Source organism: Chlorocebus sabaeus, chromosome 13 (assembly GCF_047675955.1).
Source record: "Chlorocebus sabaeus isolate Y175 chromosome 13, mChlSab1.0.hap1, whole genome shotgun sequence".
In the NCBI taxonomy this organism is placed as follows: domain Eukaryota; kingdom Metazoa; phylum Chordata; class Mammalia; order Primates; family Cercopithecidae; genus Chlorocebus; species Chlorocebus sabaeus.
The window spans coordinates 88,501,141-88,521,070 of record NC_132916.1 but is presented as its reverse complement, the minus strand read 5'-3'; the positions used below and the strand labels follow the sequence as shown (position 1 = coordinate 88,521,070).

The window sequence follows — 19,930 nt, the reverse complement described above, 5'->3', positions numbered from 1 at the left end:
GAAAGAAAGGTCTCAAATGCCATTAAACATCTGAAAACAGGAAGATTATAAAGTACCTTAAAGTTAGAAGGTAACTGACAATATGCCTGGGTTGAAGATCCTGAGATGACTTATAAAGCACCTCGTCGAACCTAAAAGATGACAGGAACAGTGAACAGGAAGACTGTACATGTTACACTAAGACATTAGACATTAAAAGATCATGAATATAAGATTGACTTGACATGATTAAGAGTAGGAGGTACGGCCAGGCGCAGTGTCTCACATCTGTAATCCTAGCACTTTGGGAGACCGAGGTGGGTGGATCACGAGGTCAGGAGTTTGAGACCAGCCTGGCCAATATGGTGAACCCCGTTCTTGACTAAAAATACAAAAAGTAGCCAGGCGTGTTGGCCAGCGCCTGTAGTCCCAGCTACCCGGGAGGCTGAGGCAGGAGAATCGCTTGAATCTGGGAAGCAGAGGTTTCAGTGAGCCGAGATTCAGTCACTGTACTCTAGCCTAGGCCACAGAGCGAGACTCTGTCTCAAAAAAAAAAAAAAAAGAGTAGAAGGATATGAAAAAACTGTGTGTACATTTGTAGGCAAAGGAACATTTTCTGTCTTACAAATTCTTTGATGGCAGGGATTTCTAAATCATCTTGCTATTCCCTAGACCTAGTCCACATCAAAAATTTTAATCATGGCTGGTGAATGTAAAAAGCCTCCAGCCATGTTTAGGAACATAAAATATAAATGACCAAAGTCTACCCTCAGTGCTAAGACAACCCAGGTGGCTTATTTTTCCTCACATTAGCTATTGTACATGTGAGTAAATTTTTCTGATCCCAGGAAAGAACCACTGACTACTATATAGCAATCAAAGAAAACTGCCTTGTTCATAACCACCCACCATCCCTTCTAGAGATTAAGCTCTGGTATGTTTGGCTTCACCAACAATGCCCATCACAGCTAGAATGTGTGGTGTCTTGCCTAGCATGGGAGCATCAGATACATGTATTTGAGATTATGAACTGAAACCAAGAGGCAAATGAAGGACTTACGGTCTCTGGGAAGCTGCACAAAGGCAGATGTTTTCCTTCACTTATCACAGAGGGCAAGAAGATGCTCTTTCTCACACTAAAAGGTTATGCTTTTATAAGGCTTTCTTTGAGCCCGAGGTGGCTAGACACATGTGCTATTCATCAGTGATAATATTCTGAAGACCTAAAGACTGTCCTCCTTGAGCATTGTCTTAATCTATGCCCTCTGCCCTCAAAATGCAAATAATCACTTTTTAGGCATCCCTTTGGGAAAAGTCTAGAGGCAGAAGGCAGCTACTGGCCTGTTGACTCGACTAGGCAGCAAAAATGCTAATAGCCATTTTGATAAGCAGAAGCACACTTGATGATCCCTAGAAAACATCGTACCTGAGAAGATGCTGAAGAATTGAAACAGACTGTGGCTCTTGTAAACAAGCAGTGTTGAAGTCATTCAGGTACCCACATCCGAAAGTCTCTTCCAAACTGTTATCAAAAGTTTAAAGTTAAAAACATCAAAAGATTAAAAAGTCATACAAGGGCACAGAGCTCCAAGTGATGAACATCACCTTCTAATACACAATTTTGGTCTCCTTAATACAGCCCTAGACTTTGATGCCAACACTGTTTGATCTGATACTTTAATTTTCCTAAATCTATTTCTTTATCCATACACAATGGAGGTAACAGTATATTCTTCGACAGGGTTATTCTGAGGACGAAGATAATACACATAAATATATTTCTAACATAGATGCTCAATAAAAAAATTTTTTTTCCCTAAAAGAAGGCCTACTCTAGTCAGATCTGAATAGAAGATATTGGAAAAGCCGAGAAAACGGCCCCTGGTCTTAGAATCACAGGACCCAACCTAGGGAAGCACAGTGCAGTACAAGGTTTTCCTGCAGCCTCTTCTCACCTGTGGAGGCGGGCGTGTGTGTACTGTAGGAAGACTCCCGTGTCCCCGCGACTCTGGAAAACACGATCCCAGCTGAACTTGTAGTCAGATAAGAGTAAACCTTTGAAGTCCTAAAACGACAGAGGAAATCTTCACTGCTGGGATTTGCTCTAGTACCAAACAAAAGGGCCTCACAGATAAGAGTCTTAACAGACCTGAATAATGAGTGCTGCGAGCCCGACCCTCTCTGCAGTCTCCTGTGGGTTCTTGAGTTCTTTAGTTGCTGAAACAGACAGAGGCAGCTATCTTTATTCTACATGACACTGTGCCAATCATGGATCCAAGTGAAGGTAATATCTGCCAAAAATGCATGCTGACAATCAAGAACAGATTTAGAGGCCGGGCGCGGTGGCTCAAGCCTGTAATCCCAGCACTCTGGGAGGCCGAGGCGGGCGGATCACAAGGTCAGGAGATCGAGACCATCCTGGCTAACACGGTGAAACCCCGTCTCTACTAAAAAAATACAAAAAACTAGCCGGGCGAGGTGGCGGGCGCCTGTAGTCCCAGCTACTCGGGAGGCTGAGGCAGGAGAATGGTGTAAACCCGGGAGGCGGAGCTTGCAGTGAGCTGAGATCCGGCCACTGCACTCCAGCCCGGGCGACAGAGCGGGCTCTGTCTCAAAGACAGACTTTGAGACAGACTCTGTCTCAAAAAAAAAAAAAAAAAAAAAAAAAGAACAGATTTAGAATGAGTAATTTACTTTCCTAATTTAGGCTATTTTACCTTTGATAATGACATTTCCCCTGCCTACATTAAAGGGAAAGAAATCCAAGTTTATTTATCCAAAAGATACTTGTAGGATATCTGATACTTAGTGTTCCAAGGATGAAGGTTAAAGTCATAAGGACTTGTGATTTGAATCCAAATTGTAACACAGAAACTTCACATGACCACCCAGACAACAGAATGACAATGCTCCAGCTGTTCATGAAAAGAGGACCAAGGTTATAGCAATTCAGATTATTGAAGTGACCAATTCCCGAGTAGCAAGTATAAAAATTCTGGCACCTCTAATTAGTGAAAGCTATTTTTGACAAAGTTAGTGACTTCAATGGAGGGACAGACATAATAAATCACACTGCCCAAAGTCCAGAATAACATAAAAGTGGCATGTAAGTTATGACTTTAATAAGAAAAAACTGAATTCACTCTTAATTGAAGCCATGTTCTGTAGCATCCTTAATTGAATCTCATTTAAAACATCTTCCAGGAAAGTGACATCTCCTCTTCGAGTCTTCATTCCCTGCACTACTCCAAAGGGCACATGCTGGCACCTAAAAGAGTGGGCATCTAGTTAACTGAAAGCTAAACAAGAGCTGCTGCTGAAAGCATATAATACCTTTCAGAGAGTGGTTTGAACTTTAACCCTCAGAGTTTTTAAAAATTAATAAAATGAAATTGATGTGATTTGTATGCTACAAAGGACATTAAGCACATCTTCACTCTATAATCAATAGCATGTGATTAAACTACTAGTTGCCTTTAGTAGAAAAAGGAGATGTGGATTAAGAATTTTGAAAACTAAGCCACGGAGAGCAGATAACTAATAAAAATACAGTTATTAAATGTAAGGTGGAAATTATTATAACCAAGATATAATACAAAAATCAAATCTACTTTTCCATACTAATATCTTGAAACAAAGAATTGAAATTTGAATGAAAAACTTTTAACCACTAGGTACATTTTCAGGCTCAGCTGACCCTGCACAGACAATTAAGAACCATGCAGACATTACCTTTCTGCCCAGTCATATCCCATGATCTTCAGCATTTGGAATACTTGCTGAAAATGCTTTTTTTGTCCTTTATCTGTCTTGGGAAGAAAACATATATAAAATAAAAGAACAGTTACAAATTAATGTACAAAAATAGGTTGGACTTGAATCAAATTAAGATATTTGAGGTTTGACAGACTAAAGTCATTGTCAATCGATACATTTTAAGTAAACACAAAGAGGATGCCACAAGAAGAGTGTCTAAGTGAAGTGCTCTACAAGGAAGGGGAATAAGAGCCGTAGCACTCCACCGTGTCAGTAGGAAATGTGAACTTCAACCTTCTGAGTATTCCATTTAAATTTCTGCCCTCTTGGCTATTATGACCCTGGTCTCTGAGACCAAAGTTCAGCTCTAAATAAATATTTGATGGCAACTTTTCTTCTAAGTGAAAAGGAAGGTTTCACATGGTAAGTAACGAAAGGGGAAAAAGATACTAGAATACCACTCAGCAATAAAAGGAACGAACTACTGACACACAGGACAGCCTGGATAGTTCTCCAGGGCATTCATTATACTGAGTGAAAAAAGCTAATCTCAAAAGTTACATATTGTATAATTCCATTTATACAACATTCTTAAAGTGACAAAATTGTGCTGAAGAACAGAGCACTGGCTGCCAGGGGTTAGGATTGGGTGAAGGTGTGATTATTAAGTGGTTGACCACAAGGGAGTTTGTTTTGTGATGGAACAGTTCTATATTCTGAATGTGGTGATGGTTACATGAATCTATACATGTGATAAAGTCTCATAAAACCACACCCACACAAACATCTACAGGAGAGTACATGTAAAAGCTGGTGAAATTTCAGTAAGGTCTCTATCAATGTTAATTTCCTGATATTGATAAAAGTACTATGGTTATATACTATCTTTGGGGGGAAACACTGTACTATTTTGAAACTTCTTGTGAGTATTAAATTACTTCAAAATAAAGTTATTTAAAAACAACTGTTGACCCCAATTCAGAATTGAAAACTAAAAAACAAAAAAACTTTGCATTATGGTGATCTGTATATATTAATTTCACATAACCATTTTACTGATTCAGGTAATTTTTTCTTACTATGAAGCAATGTAAACTTTTTCATTTTTAAGTGTTTAAACTTTTAAATAGAAGTTGCGCACTTTAAACATACTTAATGTTGACTTCTGTCTGTAGTTTGACATAATTAGTTTTCCATAGTTTTTCAACATGGCATCCAATTTCTACCTCTGTAATTTTCATGAATTAGAGATCGTAACTTTTTGTTCTGATTACTTACCACATATATCATTGTATCAAAATTATACTTGTCCATTCGATCTATAGCAGCTGCAAGATCTCTGAAAAAGTGGCCATAAACCAAGAGTTACTAAGCAGATCTGGGTAATAATTGATTTTACCTATTTAATAACAATGAGCATTTTCTAATTAAGAACTTAAATTATCCCACAGCCTGAGGAATTCCAACCACACTTAGACAATTCAAATACCACATTTTGATATAAAATGATAAAAATAGGTTTGGGGAAAACAACAAAAACACTGGCAAAAGTAAAACCTAAAATAAATATAAATAAATAAAATTAATATATAAAAGTTCTACAACATGTAGTAATAACAACTAAAATAGCTCTGGGTGAAGCGTCTTGTAGGTAAATGTTTTATGATTAAGTCTCTACTAAAAAGAATCACCCATTACTTCTCTGCAATATATTCTCTTAACGAACATATTTAAAATATAGATGATGTAGTAAACAGGTATTGTCTAGATACTCTCCTATTAGTATTACTAAGGACTTTCAAAGTCTTGGGTCAGTCAGGGGAATACCTTCTAATGCATTTAAAAGACCATAAAGTCGGCCGGGTGCGGTGGCTCACGCCTGTAATCCCAGCGCTTTGGGAGGCCGAGGTGGGAGGATCACTTGAGGTCAGGAGTTCGAGACCAGCCTGACCAACAGGTGAAACCCTGTCTCTACTAAAAATACAAAAATTAGCTGGGTGGGGTGGCGCACACCTGTAATCCCAGCTATTCAGGAGGCTGAGGCAGGAGAATCGCTTGAACCTAGAAGGTGGGAGGTGGAGTCTACACAGTGAGCCGAGATCGTGCCACTGCACTCCAACCTGAGCAACAGAGCAAGACTCTGTCTCCAAAAAAAAAAAAAAAAAGGCCATAAAGTCCTTTGACAGAATTTCTCTTTTATCTCTGATTAGATACAAGTATCTAGTCGGCATATGAAATAATGAAAAATAAACCAAAATTTCAAGTCAAGGATTATGAAATATTAAAGTTTAAAATTAGAGCTATTTTTGATTAACAACATATGATACTGGAAAGACTGAAAACATTCCTCGATCTTTTGAAATGTTAGGGATCATCAAAATGTCATTAGTACCTATCTCCTGATCCTGACATTGCAAAGAGCCTGCATTCTCAATGGAGGCAAAAACTGGCTAATTTTTGTGTTTTTAGTAGAGACAGGGTCTCATCATGTTGGCCAGGCTGGTTTTGAACTCCTGACCTCAGATGATCCACCCTCCTCATCCTCCCAAAGTGCTGAGAATACAGGCAAGAGCCACTGCATATTTTTTGCAGAGATGGGTCTCATTATATTGCCTAGGCTGGTTTCAAACTTCTGGCCTCAAGTGATCCTCCTGCTTTTGCTTCCCAAAGTTCTAAGATTACAGGCGTGAGCCACTACAGTTGGCCAACAAAAAATCTTATTCTTCATGCATAAACCACAGATATGCATACAATATATACAGAGATACAGAAAATGTGTGGGATAAAATTTCATGAGAATTGGCAATTAAGAAAAATATGGCTGAAAAGGTTGCTTGGAGGGATTATAATTTTAAAAATGTCGAGAAACTTGTATAGCAGATTATCACAAAAATGATGTCACAAATAGGCACTTGCGTTACCTTTTTTTGGTTTGAGACAAGGACAAAACAAAGGGAAACTTTTTGATCCAATGAAAAAACACAAAAGAATAAGAACAATTTCTAGGTTGAATTTGTAGAAACTGAATTTCAAAGCCAAAAGAAGTGCCAGGTCATTTAATCCAGATCTCTCCTTTCACAAAGTAGAGAATCATGGCCCAGAGAATTAAACGACAGTCCCAGGTCTCCAGCCTCACACTCTGCGCTTTTCAGTATTCTCCTGCACTTTTGTCTGCTATAACAACTTTGATTTACAACCCCCACACAAAGGTATTCTATAAGAAACCCACTAGAAGGCAGAAGCAACTGACAATAAAGCAAAGCGAAAAATCTAACATTTCAGTAAGTGGCAAAAAGACAATTATTTTCAAAGAAAAAAAGAAAGTACAGGTATTAAGGTAAATACACAGAAAAGTCTACATCTAATGACAGCCTGAAAAAACACCAAATCAGGATAGTTATAGAGATCACATGTCATAGGGCCCCTTTTCTGACGGGATGTTTCTTTTTCCAAAGAAAAATATAGGTGTTGGAAAAATTGAGACCTAATGATAGCCCAAAGAAGACACTAACCAGACCCGAATACTTACAGAGCCTCTGTTCTCAATGGATACTTCTTACAACTACTGTGCAAGGGTTTATTTATTTAATCTGTCTAGCAATAATTAGTTGATACAAAAAACTTTTCTAATATACATATTTGCTTATCTAGAAAAACAATGTACCTCTTAGATATATAAGCTCTTCTCATTTCCTAATCCCAATTGCATAGAATTGGTAAAGGGAAATGTCGAAAAGTAACAGAAGGTAAGAGATGAATTTCCTAAGGGGAAATTAAGAGACTTGATTGGTTGCTTAAAGTACAGGTGTTAAGGTACATAATTTGTTTGGAACAAATTATGGTAGTTAATATAACAACAACAAAATATCATGACTTTATGTTACAAAAGTGATTTGTGACCTAATATAAAATTCTGGCCTGGGAGACACTTTTGCCACCAGTGCTTCTCTTTCCTATTAGCTTTGTCCCAGAAATAAGAGTGCTTGATAAACCCACTTCTTACTGATGAACAGAGATTGGCCCTTCCACAAAGGTCAGTCACGGAGACAGATGGAAAAAAAATGTGACATGGCTGCCTTCTCCCTCAGCCTGCTTTACCAAATCCCAACGAGGTCTGGTATTTATGTGCATGTAAGATGTTCTTTACAGCATGAGGAAACCCCTGAGCTAATATGGTCATCTTTTAGTATACATTTCCTGCCAACATGCCATTGTAAAATACTTTTAGTTGATTAGGAAGTACTTCAGTTTTACAGCTTATAGAATAATGTCGTCAGCTGTGGAGTTTGATAATGCATAATTAATTGTAAATAGTTTTTCATCTGAAAGCAACAGATTTAGAACCAAATGTTTACCCTCACAGAGGCTACAAACCTGGTTGCATAGAGAGAAGTACCATCACTTCGCATTACAGTACAAATTGAAGAGGGGTCGCCATTCCCAGAGAGATCTACAACAGCCGTTCCTTTTCTAGAAATGCAAAAAGGTAACTTTGAAGCAACATAATAAATTCAGACCTTTAAAACTGTAATATCTAAAACATTACCTTCAGCAAACCAGAAGTTATATTTATTACCCACTTTGCAATAAGCAATGCCAATTCAAGCTTTAACCAATAATGGTAACAAACAAGAATATGACCAAGAATCTCTTACGAATGGGTATGATGTAATTAATATTTGGTTATCTTAGCTTTTAAATCTGTAGTTCCGGATAAGGTACTCAGAAATAAAATCTTTAATATACCCAGTTGAAAAATGAGATGCAGCTGCATCGTAACTATGAAATGTCACACATTTTCCTTCTAATTCACGGTATAACAACATTCAATATTGGGCTAATTTTTAACATGCCACAAAGTACCCAAGTATTAAAACTGCAGATTTTTGTCTTTCCTGTATGACCAAACTTTGGCATCTGTATATGAGAATCTAAAAATTTTCCTTAGGGACATTACTGAGGATGCTATTAACTACGTTTCACATCTTCCTTATAAATATGACAGGAGAAATTTTGCTTTGGTACTATGAAAAGTGACATGTCTCTTAAGCAATTGGTTTGCCTCTACATTATAGACGTCTGGGCTTCTTTCACTGGTATTTCTCTGTTTAGCTGACAGGGAGCTAAAAGCTAAATTAGAAAACAATTAGGCAAGAAACAAAAATAAAACGTATCCAAATTGGAAAAGAAGTTAAATTGTCTCTGCAGGTAATATGATTTTTTTTTCAATATGATCTTATAAATAGAAAACTCTGAATATGATCTTATAAGTAGAAAACTCTGAAGATTCCACCAAAAAACTGTTTGAATTAATAAATGAATTTTGTAAAGTTGCAGTATAGAAAATCAACATACAAAAATCAGTAGCCTTTTTTTTTTTTTTTTTGAGATGGAGTCTCTCTTTGTTGCCGAGACTGGAGTGGTGCAGTGGCACGATCTCAGCTCATTGCAACCTCCGCCTCCTAGGTTCAAGCAATTCTCCTGCCTCAGCCTCCCAAGTAGCTGGAATTAGGCATGCACCACCACGAGCCACTAATTTTTGTGTTTTTAGTAGAGACGGGTTTTCACTATGTTGGCCGGGCTGGTCTCGAACTCCCAACCTCATGTGATCCACATACCTCGGCTTCCCAAAGTGCTGGGATTACAGGCGTAAGCCACTGCGCCTGGCCAAAAATCAGTAGCATTTCTATACACAACAATAAACTATCTGAAAAAGAAATTAAAAAAAAAAAATTCCATTTATAATAACGTCAACAAAACCAAAATAGGAATAAATTTAACCAAGAAGGTAAAATATCTGTACACTGAAAACTATGTAACACTGATGAAAGAAATCAAAACCCAGATAAATGGAAAGATATCCTGTATTACTGGATTGGAAAAATCAATATTTTTAAAATGTCCATACCACCAAAAGCAATCTACAGATTCAATGCAATCCCTACCAAAATTCCAATGGCATTTTTCACAGAAATAGAAAAATCAATCATAAAATTTATATGGAACCACAAAAAACCCCCAAATACCCAAAGCAATATTGAGCAAAAAGAATAAAGCTGGGCCAGCTGTGGCGGCTCACGTTTATAATCCCAGCACTTTGGAAGGCCAAGGCAGGTGGATCACTTGAAGGCAAGAGTTCAAGAACCAGTCTGGGCAACATGGTGAGACTCCATCTCTCCTAACAAATACAAAAATCAATCAGCTGAGTGTGGTGGCACATGCCTGTAATCCCAACTATTTAGGAGGCTAAGGCAGGAGAATAGCTTGAACCTGGAGGTGGAGGTTGTAGTGAGCCAAGAAAGCACCAATGTACCACAGCCAGGATGACAAAGCCAGACCCTGTCTCCAACAACAACAACAACAACAAAGCTGGAGGCATCGCACTACCTAATCTCAACATCTACTACAAACTATAGTAATCAAAACAGCATCATACCAGACAAAAACATAGAGACCAATGGAATAGAATAGAGAGCCTAGATACAAATTCACACATTTATGGTCAACTGATTTTTTTTTTTTCTTTTTTTGAGATGGAATTTCGCTCTTATTGCCCAGGCTGGAGTGCAATGGCTTGATCTCAGCTCACCGCAACCTCTGCCTCCTGGGTTCAAATGATTCTCCTGCCTGAGCCTCCCAAGTAGCTGGGATTACAGGGATGTGCCACCACACCCAGCTAATTTTTGTATTTTTAGTAGAGATGGGGTTTCTTCATGTTGGTCAGGCTGGTATCGAACTCCCGACCTCAGGTGATCTGCCCACCTCGGCCTCCCAAATTGCTGGGATTACAGGCGTGACCCACCGTGCCCAGCCAGGTCAACTGATTTTTGACAAAGGTGCCAAAATAACACAGTAAGAAAGGGACAGTTTTGGCCAGGTGCGGTGGCTCACGCCTGTAATCCTAGCACTTTGGGGGAATACAAAAATTAGCTGGGTGTGGTGGCGTGTGCTTGTAATCCCAGCTACTTGGGAGACTGAGGCAGGAGAATCACTTAAACCCGGGAGGCAGAGGTTGCACTGAGCCAAGATCACGCCACTGCACTCCAGTTTGGCAACAGAGCGAGACCCCGTCTCAAAAAAATAAAAAGAAAAGGACAGTCTCTTCAATAAATGACATTGGGAAAACTGGATATCCATATGCAGAAGAATGAAACTAGATCCTTATCTCTCACCATGTACAAAACTCAACTCAAAGTGGATTAAAAGACAAATCTAAGACCTGAGCTGTAAAACTATCAGAGGAAAATACTGAAGTCTTGGCACCAAGATTTCTTGGAGCTAGTCCTCAAAGCATAGGCAACAAAAGCAAAAATACACAGATGGGATTGCATAAAACTAAAAAAGCTTCTGCACAGCAAAGAAAACAATCAACAAAGTGAAGAGACAACCTAGAGCATGAAAGAAAATATGTGGAAAACATGTATCTGATAAGAGGTTAATATGAAAATATATAAGGAACTCAATTCAATGGAAAAACAAAAACAAAAAACTAAACCAAACCAATACCACCACCAAAAAAAACCCAATTAAAAAGTGTGCCAAAGAAGCCATTATCCTCAGCAAACTAATGCAGGAACAGAAAACCAAATACGGTATGTTCTCACTTATAAGTGGGAGCTGAACAACGTGAACACAGAGACATAAGGAAGGAAAGAACACACACTGGGGCCTGTTGCGGGATGGGGGGTGGGAGAGCATCAGAAAAAATAGCTAATGGATGCTGGGCTTAAGGTGATGGGTTGATAGGTGCAGCAAATAGCAAATCACCATGGCACACATTTACTTATATAACAGATCTGCACATCCTGTACACATGCCCGGGAACTTAAAAAAAAAAAAAAAAAAAGAAAAACAAAAACGTGGGCCAAAGACCCGTATAGACATTTCTCAAAAGAAGGCAAACAAAAGGCTAACAAGTATATGAAAAGGTGCTGAACATCACTAATCATCAGGTAAACGCAAAATTAAAACCACAATCCACAATAAGATATTTCTTCACATTTGTTAAGATGGTTTTTATTAAAAAAAAAAAAAAAAAAAAAAAGATAAACGTTGGTAATGATGTGGATACAAGGGAACCCTTGTATACTAGTGGTGGGAATATTAGTATAGCCATTATGGAAAACAATGTGGAGGCTCCTCAAAAAACTGAAAACAGAACCTCCATATATATGATCCAGCAAACTCACATCTGGGTATACATCCAAAGCAAATGAAATCAGTATGTCCAAGTGAAATCTGCCCTACCATAGTTATTGTAACATTATTCACAATAGCCAAGATGTGAATTAACCTTAACAGATGAGTGGACTTTAAAATATACAACAGGTAATATGCAGCCTTAAAAAAAAGGAAATCCTGTCATTTGTGATAACATGGATAAACTGAAAGGACATTATGCTCAGTGAAATAAACGATGCACAGAAAACAAATACTGTATAGTCTCACATGTGGAATCTAAAAAATTCCAATCATAGAAGCAGAGAAGTAGAATGGAGGTTACCAAAGGCAGGGAATGGGGAGATGTTGGTTAAAGGCTACAAAGTTCAACAGGAGTAAGTTCGGGAGATCTATTGTACAGCATTGTGAGTATAATTAACAATAATGCATAGTACATTGGAAAACTGCTAACAGAGATTTTAAATGTTCTCATCACAGGTAAGTATGTAAAGGTAATGGATATATTAATTAGCTTGATTTAAACATTTCACAGTATGCATATATCAAATCATGTTGTACACCATAAATATATACAATGTGTCATTCATCAATCACAACTTTTTTTTAAAGAAAAAAACCTACCATAAGCAAGGAAATAGAATTCCAGGAGGGATGTGCTAACATCATCTTTGACTTCATATTACTTTTCCGGCCTCTACTTCCTGTTTTCATCATTTTCCTCATTTATAAGCCTGTTATAGTATACTTATTTTCACCGCCTTAAATATTTTTTGAAAAGGCAGGGATTTCTTTTAAAAGGTAAAACTGAGTCAGAAGATAATAAGATTTATTTCCTTTTTTCAGTTATACCATTATTAGGTTATATGACCTTAGGAAGGTCACTTGTATTTTCTGTGCTTCAGTTCCCATCTTTATAAAAAAAACAAGTAACATTGTTTCTCCAAACCTTAACAGCTTTTGCTATGGCAGCAAAATACAGAATGTGGGAAAGTACTCTGAACAGGAAAAAGCACTATCAAAAATCCCAAGAAAGCTGCACATTGCATTCTGTTGTCCTTACTCAAAGGATACATCAATAACAATTTCAAAGAACAAATAATTTTACTAAAGAACAGAAACCTGATCATACATTGTTTTCAGTAGGAGTCCTTTACTCTCCAGCAACTTTAAGACTTCTTGAGATTTTTCACGATAAAATGATTCTCCTGAATATTCATCAAAATATACTCCCAGACGCTAAAAGAGTTCAGAAACAAAAAGACAAAGAAATGTTAATTGAATCTCCTATTCTTACCCTAAGGCAAAATTAAGGATGCTCTACCACCTGTCATATACATGAACACAATAAAAATTAAATCAAGGGCTGAGTGTGGTGGCTCATGCCCATAATCCCAGCACTTTAGGAGTCTGAGGCAGGAGGATCACTTGCACCCGGGAGTTCAAGACCAGCCTGGGCAAGATGGCGAGGACCTGTCTCTTTATTTTTGTTTTAAAAAAAAAAATCACTCCTCTCCTCAAACCTCCTAATAGTTTCCACTATACCAGTCAAGTCCTCACAGTGGTACTGTGCTGTGCAATAAAGTAATCACTAGGCCCAAGTGACAATCTAAACTGTTAAACTGGAATTAAGCAAAATTGAGAATTTAGTTCTGTCACACTATTCACACTTCAGACCACATGTGGTTGGTGGCTACTGAAGGAGACGGCCACAGATACAGAAGATTCCCATCACCACAAAAAGCAATGGATAGCCCTAGAGAAATCCTAGAATTATGCCCCATATGCTACTAGCTCTTCAACCTTCTCCTGTCATTCATCTTGCTTACTTACTCCAGTCACATGGGCTTCTTTACAAAATTCTCCTCATTCCACCTAAAGACTCCATACCTGATCTCCCCAGCTAGCATCTAACACCATCTAATAAAAAAAGAGTTGTTTCTTGTTTTATCTTTAAGTTGTTTAGTTTGTGCTCTGTCTCTAGGCTAGAATGTAAGGTCCACGAGAACAAGGGTTTTCCTCTTCTGTTTGCTGTTGTATTATCCCCTACCCACCAAATGTTTATTAAATGAATCAATTTATTAACTATCATATACCGGTTTAAGGAAATGAAAGAACAAAAAATAAATACGAAAAAGTGAAGGAATGCTAGAACAGAAAAGCCAGATAAAAATGAAGTATGAGAATATCACCTGATACTGGTTTAGGATTATTTTGCAGTTCTTTCAGCCCAAAAAACAAAATTTGAGTCCTAATTTTAAATTCATCTACAGATCTATTATTAAAACACAAGCAACTTTACTATGCAGGTTACAGCCAAGAGCTGCACCGCATCATGGGAAAGCAGAAGGGAGGGTCAACCAGTACCTTGTAAACCCGAACGTACTCTTCAATGCTTAAGTCCCGAAATTTTTGCCACAGTGAAAGTGCTTGCACATCGCCCAGTTCCAATCGTTGGAAGAACTCCTGTGCTGATTTTGCTACACTTTTATCATCTGCTGCTTCTTTATTAACTTGTACATAAACCTAAAGGTACAATAGTACATTAAATGAAGTATATAACCAGTCACTGTTTATCTCTAACACAGAAAGAAAGCAAAAAAGCACATTCTGAGAATTCTCATTGAAAATTTTCCAAGTTGGGTACATTAGAGTGTAACTTTTCTTTTTTGCCATGGGCCCTTGGTGAAGCCTACTGACCCCTTCTCAAAATGTTTCTAAATTCATAAAATAAAATACACAGGGTTACGAAGAAAAGAATTACTTTGAAATAACCAAATAGCCGAAAATTAATTTATGATATAGTAATGGAGGAAAATACTCAATTTCTGAGACAGGTTAGGGAAAATAAAGTATAATTTTTTCTTTCCGTCCAAATCCACAGACCCCCAGGGTAAGAACATCTATTTAAGACTACACTGGCATTTCTTCTGTTTTTTTCGAAACGCCATATTATTATCCCGTAACTTCACTGAGAAAGGTTGAATAAAGTAGGATGGCTTGATCTGGCAAAGAAGAAAACAGCTAAAGGGTGATTTAGCATTTGTTTTAATCGAATTTTTTTTTTTTAGACGGAGTCTCGCTCTGTCGCCCAGGCTGGAGTGCAGTGGCCGGATCTCAGCTCACTGCAAGCTCCGCCTCCCGGGTTTACGCCATTCTCCTGCCTCAGCCTCCCGAGTAGCTGGGACTACAGGCGCCCGCCACCTCGCCCGGCTAGTTTTTTGTATTTTTTAGTAGAGACGGGGTTTCACCGTGTTAGCCAGGATGGTCTCGATCTCCTGACCTCGTGATCCGCCCGTCTCGGCCTCCTGAAGTGCTGGGATTACAGGCTTGAGCCACCGCACCCGGCCTTAATCGAATATTTTTAAACTGTTCTCTAAACAGCTTACTGTGTAAAGACCAATAAAATAGGTGATCTTGGTAAAAAAGACAGCTTTTAGATAGTTAGTGTAATTATACTCTAAACTTAGGATCCTAAAAACTGTGTGGAGCGCCTCTTCCGGAGTTTTATTTTGCATCACCTGTCTTAGCTGGTTTAGTTCCATACCCAGCCAAGGACTAGGGTGGAGTTTATGGTTTATTAAGGGCTCAGGCTTACTCTTCCAGCTCTAGGAATCTGGGTTCCCAATGTAGTTTCAATCATTTTCCAGTCTCCAAAATATAATGTTAATAAATGACATTAAAATACTAATATTACAGTTGAAGTAGTACTGAAGTTATACATATGGACTACAAATATTTTATTTACAAATTGGAACTCACTTGCAGGTTGAAACATCAATAACTTTACTATCACATTATTCTCAGAAAGCTATTAAAGTCTCATGAAAGCAATAAAAATTGGTGAGTAAACTATGAAAAAATAAGGCTTCTAAACTCTTACAGTGTTATTATCAAAATATCCAGACAGCAGTATTTGGATAGAAAAAATGATTTTATTGCTGGAGGACACATTGGCTTATACCCACTAGATACTAACAACAAACGGGACAGGGCATTAAACATCTCTCAAGGTAAGAAAGTTTCACCTTTCATAGATGATTTATATTAATTACTGGAATGACAGACTTAAATAAATACTGCTAAATAAAAGTTAAAATTATCTTCACACACACCCCCCCCCCCCCCCCCCCCCGCGAAAAGAGTTAACATAGCAGGCCTGATACTGTTATATTTAAAACATCCTGCTTGCAAGGTTGGCCACCGGCTGGCATCTATTAACTTAGATTTTTGGGAATGTTTCCACCAACTTAACTGATAAAAGTGGTCACTGTGCCTAAACTGTGTGTGCAAACAATACAGCTTAGGCTGAACTTCTGCTTTCCTTCTGGGAGTTTGGGATTTAGGACATTCTAAGCAGTGGGTACCTACGTGACCAACTCCCAACAAAAACCTTGGACATAGGGTATCTAATGAACTTTGCCAGTGGAAATTTCATATGTACTCTCAAAATCTGCTGCTAGAAGTATGTGCACCTTGTGTGACTCCACTGGGAAAATCTGGGAGTTTGGAAAGTCTGGTTTCCTCTGGACTTTACCCCATATGTGCCTTTTCCCTCTGTGATTTTGCTTTGTATCCCTTCACTGTAATAAATCATAGCCGCAAGTAAGGCTATGTTGAGTTCTGTGAGTCCTCCAAGTGAATCACTGAATCGGGGAGAGGGGTGGCCTTGGGATACCTGACACATCTCATAAAAAGGTGACATTTACATAGTCCTATTAGTAAGTCCAGAATAATATGTACAATGTCAGTTAGAAAACAAAGAAGATTTTGGTAAGGTGTGGGAAAACAAAGAGGGTCCCCATAAGATAGTAAACTGCAGACTTCTTGATTTTTGAATGACCCAGCCATTGCCAACTGCTTAACAGTCCAGTATACAGATGTTAAAAACATAAATATATATTCACAAATGGTTTTCGATTCTATCTCACACACATATGTATATGTGCACACAAGTTATAAGCAAACATTGCAAAATGTCCTTATTTTCACAAAAGACTTTAGTTTTTTTTTTTTTTTTCCATAAAGCCTTTCTCCAGGGTGAAGTTTTTTTGTTTTTAAATCTAGGACTTTAAACTCAAATAACCAAACATTTAAAAATCTATTATGCATTCAAGCTACTGATAAGACTATTTTAGAAAAAAACTTCACCAGAATCTTCTCTTTCTTAAAAAATAAAAATAATTAAATCAAAAAGCCCTTAAAACATGTGAATATTCTTAGTATTTCTGCAATATGTAGTTATAAAACAAACATTAGTGAAAATCAACTGACACTATCAAAGAGAAGAGCTTTAATAAGCACTTCTCGATATACCTATAAATGCACAATATAAAACTATACAGTTAGCATGAACCTTTTTTACCCTTGGCAAGTACGCATTTTGAAGATATCTTCCTTTTAAGGCTAGATTTAGACACAATGAGATAAAAAGGCAATTTTAAATTTGGGCTTGATAATAAGACAGCATGGCTTAGTAAGTTTTTGAGGATGGAAACACAATTTTTCTTTTAAAAGAAAACACTAAATGTCTTAGACTTACTTAAAAAAAATTATTCCCTTTTCCCTATTTCTAGATGTTGGGCCTGCCAAAAAGCGTAAAAATTTATTTTGAATTTAACTGAGATAATTACAGCAAGCTCTTGGGCTGATCTGCCCAAATATAAAGAACTAAGCACGAAAATTAAAAGTAGTAGGATAAACCTTTCTTATCCCTTTAAATTTGATCCTAGAATACCATTAGCCACATGGGCACAGTTCAACTCCTTGATGTGGGGCTCTAACCCCACTTATAGCCATGCTTGTCTTAGAAATACTGACAATAACTGCTAAGGATGGTTAGCAAAACTTAGAAACCACAGACCCTGTTTTAATATATTTATGTCATCTTAAAATGCATTGAATTTTTACCTCGTTGTTTAGAAAAGAATATGTAAAAATAATCATGATTATAATTTGAACAAACAAATTCACTGTTTAATGCTGTTTCATGCCTTGATCAGAAATTTCTTAGCTGCTAGTTGATTCCTAGTATGAAATGAAAAACTAAAGACATTCAAATGAGTTCACATAATTAAAACTGAATATATCAATATTGCAAACAGTTAACAATGAAGCCAAAATGTGGTAGGCAAAAAAATAACTAATTGAGCTAATTCATCTCCACTAAAAATACAGAACAAGACTCCATCACGAAAAAAAAAGAAATTACTTTTCAATTAAGTGGAAAGGCTTTTTGATATGTTGTCTAAAGCTTACTGCAAATATTTTCCTGAATCACTAATGTGAATTCTAAATAAAAAAAAATTAGTTATTTAACAGCCAATTCACAAGGTAAGAGGGAACTATAACAAAACTACTTCCCTGCTTTGTAACTGAAAAAAAAAAAAAAAAAAATTAGAATAATTAAAGTTTCAAATGCTGGCCAACAAAATCCTAGGTCCATATACAAAACAGCTAGATGTCATGGGAAAAAAATGCTATAAGGTACAGAGAAAAACCAGTAGTGAAACATATGCACCAAAATGGAAATGCAATAAATGACTGTGGGTGTTAAATATTTTCATCAAAGAAATTCTGCAACTATCATATAATATCATTTCCAAGCTAGCTGAGAAACTGAATATACTAATACTGATTATAGTGCAATTTAGAGAATACTGATCATAGTGCAGTTTAGAGGAAGGCAGGCCATAAAATCTGCTACTGGATGGCCTCTGCCAAAGTCAAACAAATATGCCAGAAGGTTGAAAGTGCCAAAACTCAACTACAAATTGTGTCCCTGGTATAGCAACTCAGGGGATGAAAGACAGGAAAATTCTATATACATAATTAAACCAATGGAAATCAATGGCTCATAAAACCATTCTATAGTGGGGGTGTGTGGGCATTCACTGCATAGAGCACTCAGGAGCCAGACTACCTGTGCCAGAATCCTGGGTTTGGCCCGTGGTTTCCTCTGCAGTAAACTGTGTTAAGAAAGTAAGTTCAATTCTGATAAATGGTAATTAGTGTATCCTATAATAGTTATTTATTTCCTGGACAAACAATACATTTTATATTCCACAACTTATATATAATTAGAGAAGGGGGCAGAAGAGAACTGTAAGAGCAAATTCATTCAGGCATTTACTACAAGCCATAGTATTCAGGGTTGTGGATAAGGAAGATAACGAAGACATGGTCCTTCCTCTCAGAAAACTCACTACTAACTACAACTCGATAAGGAAAAAAACAAGTGTTCGACCAAAGCTTTGAGAAAACAGATTTTCACAAATAAGAAAGAATAAATGCACATCGTCTTAAAAGTTTTCCTTCGAATATCAACCAACATTATTTACCAATACACCAAGCACTTTCCAAGCTTAGAATCACTATTTCTGACTTTCTGGTCACCTATTCTGGTGACCAGAAATGATCATGTGGCAGAGCCTCTGTATTACCACCTACGCTATTTTTTTTTAGAAACAGAATAACATCATCATTTATTAACATTTGCTTAAAGTTCAAAAAAATTCCTCATTTATGCTAACAGTTGTTTTTGAAAGTAATCCAAAGTGACAAATGTAATTTTAAAATGCAAACTGAGTCTACAAAATTCGCATAAAGATATAATAACCTGTAGGCTGCCATTTTAGGCTTTGCATGTTTTCTGTCCTGCAAAAGGAGAAGGAAAAGAGCAAGTGAGTACTCTAATGGTCTTGTCGTCTGTTACAAATAGCAAAGTGGGTGTATCTGACTTGCCTTCTCTTGTCTTTAAATGCAGTTTCCTGGTGAATCTATTAGGCAAAAGAACACTAATGAAAGCAACACAATTATTATTCGACTTTTTAGTTATTCACAGAAGTACCTTGTTGCCCTTATGCCTTCCATAAATGTACCCATCAGTAAATAACCTCTGACACAGATGTTGATCTTCCACTATTTTTGAGTCTCTAAAGGCAGGAAATTATATTAAACTGCATAGAAAGGAACATACTCTTAGGTTTCTGTGGAGTTTGAAAACAGATTTTCCTGA

The 19,930-nt window shown here is 37.2% G+C and overlaps 1 protein-coding gene across 1 annotated transcript in view; it reads right to left on the bottom strand.

The window, feature by feature from the left end:
* RARS2 (arginyl-tRNA synthetase 2, mitochondrial) overlaps positions 1-19,930 on the bottom strand; it is a 72,569-nt gene that overhangs the window by 2,068 nt on the left and 50,571 nt on the right. The window contains exons 9-18 of the mRNA XM_008006562.3: positions 14,281-14,439; positions 13,046-13,152; positions 8,110-8,205; positions 5,014-5,074; positions 3,712-3,788; positions 3,123-3,247; positions 2,129-2,196; positions 1,935-2,044; positions 1,406-1,501; positions 57-131 (exon numbers count right to left, since the gene is read on the bottom strand). Coding sequence (XP_008004753.1) covers positions 57-131; positions 1,406-1,501; positions 1,935-2,044; positions 2,129-2,196; positions 3,123-3,247; positions 3,712-3,788; positions 5,014-5,074; positions 8,110-8,205; positions 13,046-13,152; positions 14,281-14,439 — 974 coding nt within the window. The remainder of the gene's footprint in view (positions 1-56; positions 132-1,405; positions 1,502-1,934; positions 2,045-2,128; positions 2,197-3,122; positions 3,248-3,711; positions 3,789-5,013; positions 5,075-8,109; positions 8,206-13,045; positions 13,153-14,280; positions 14,440-19,930) is intronic.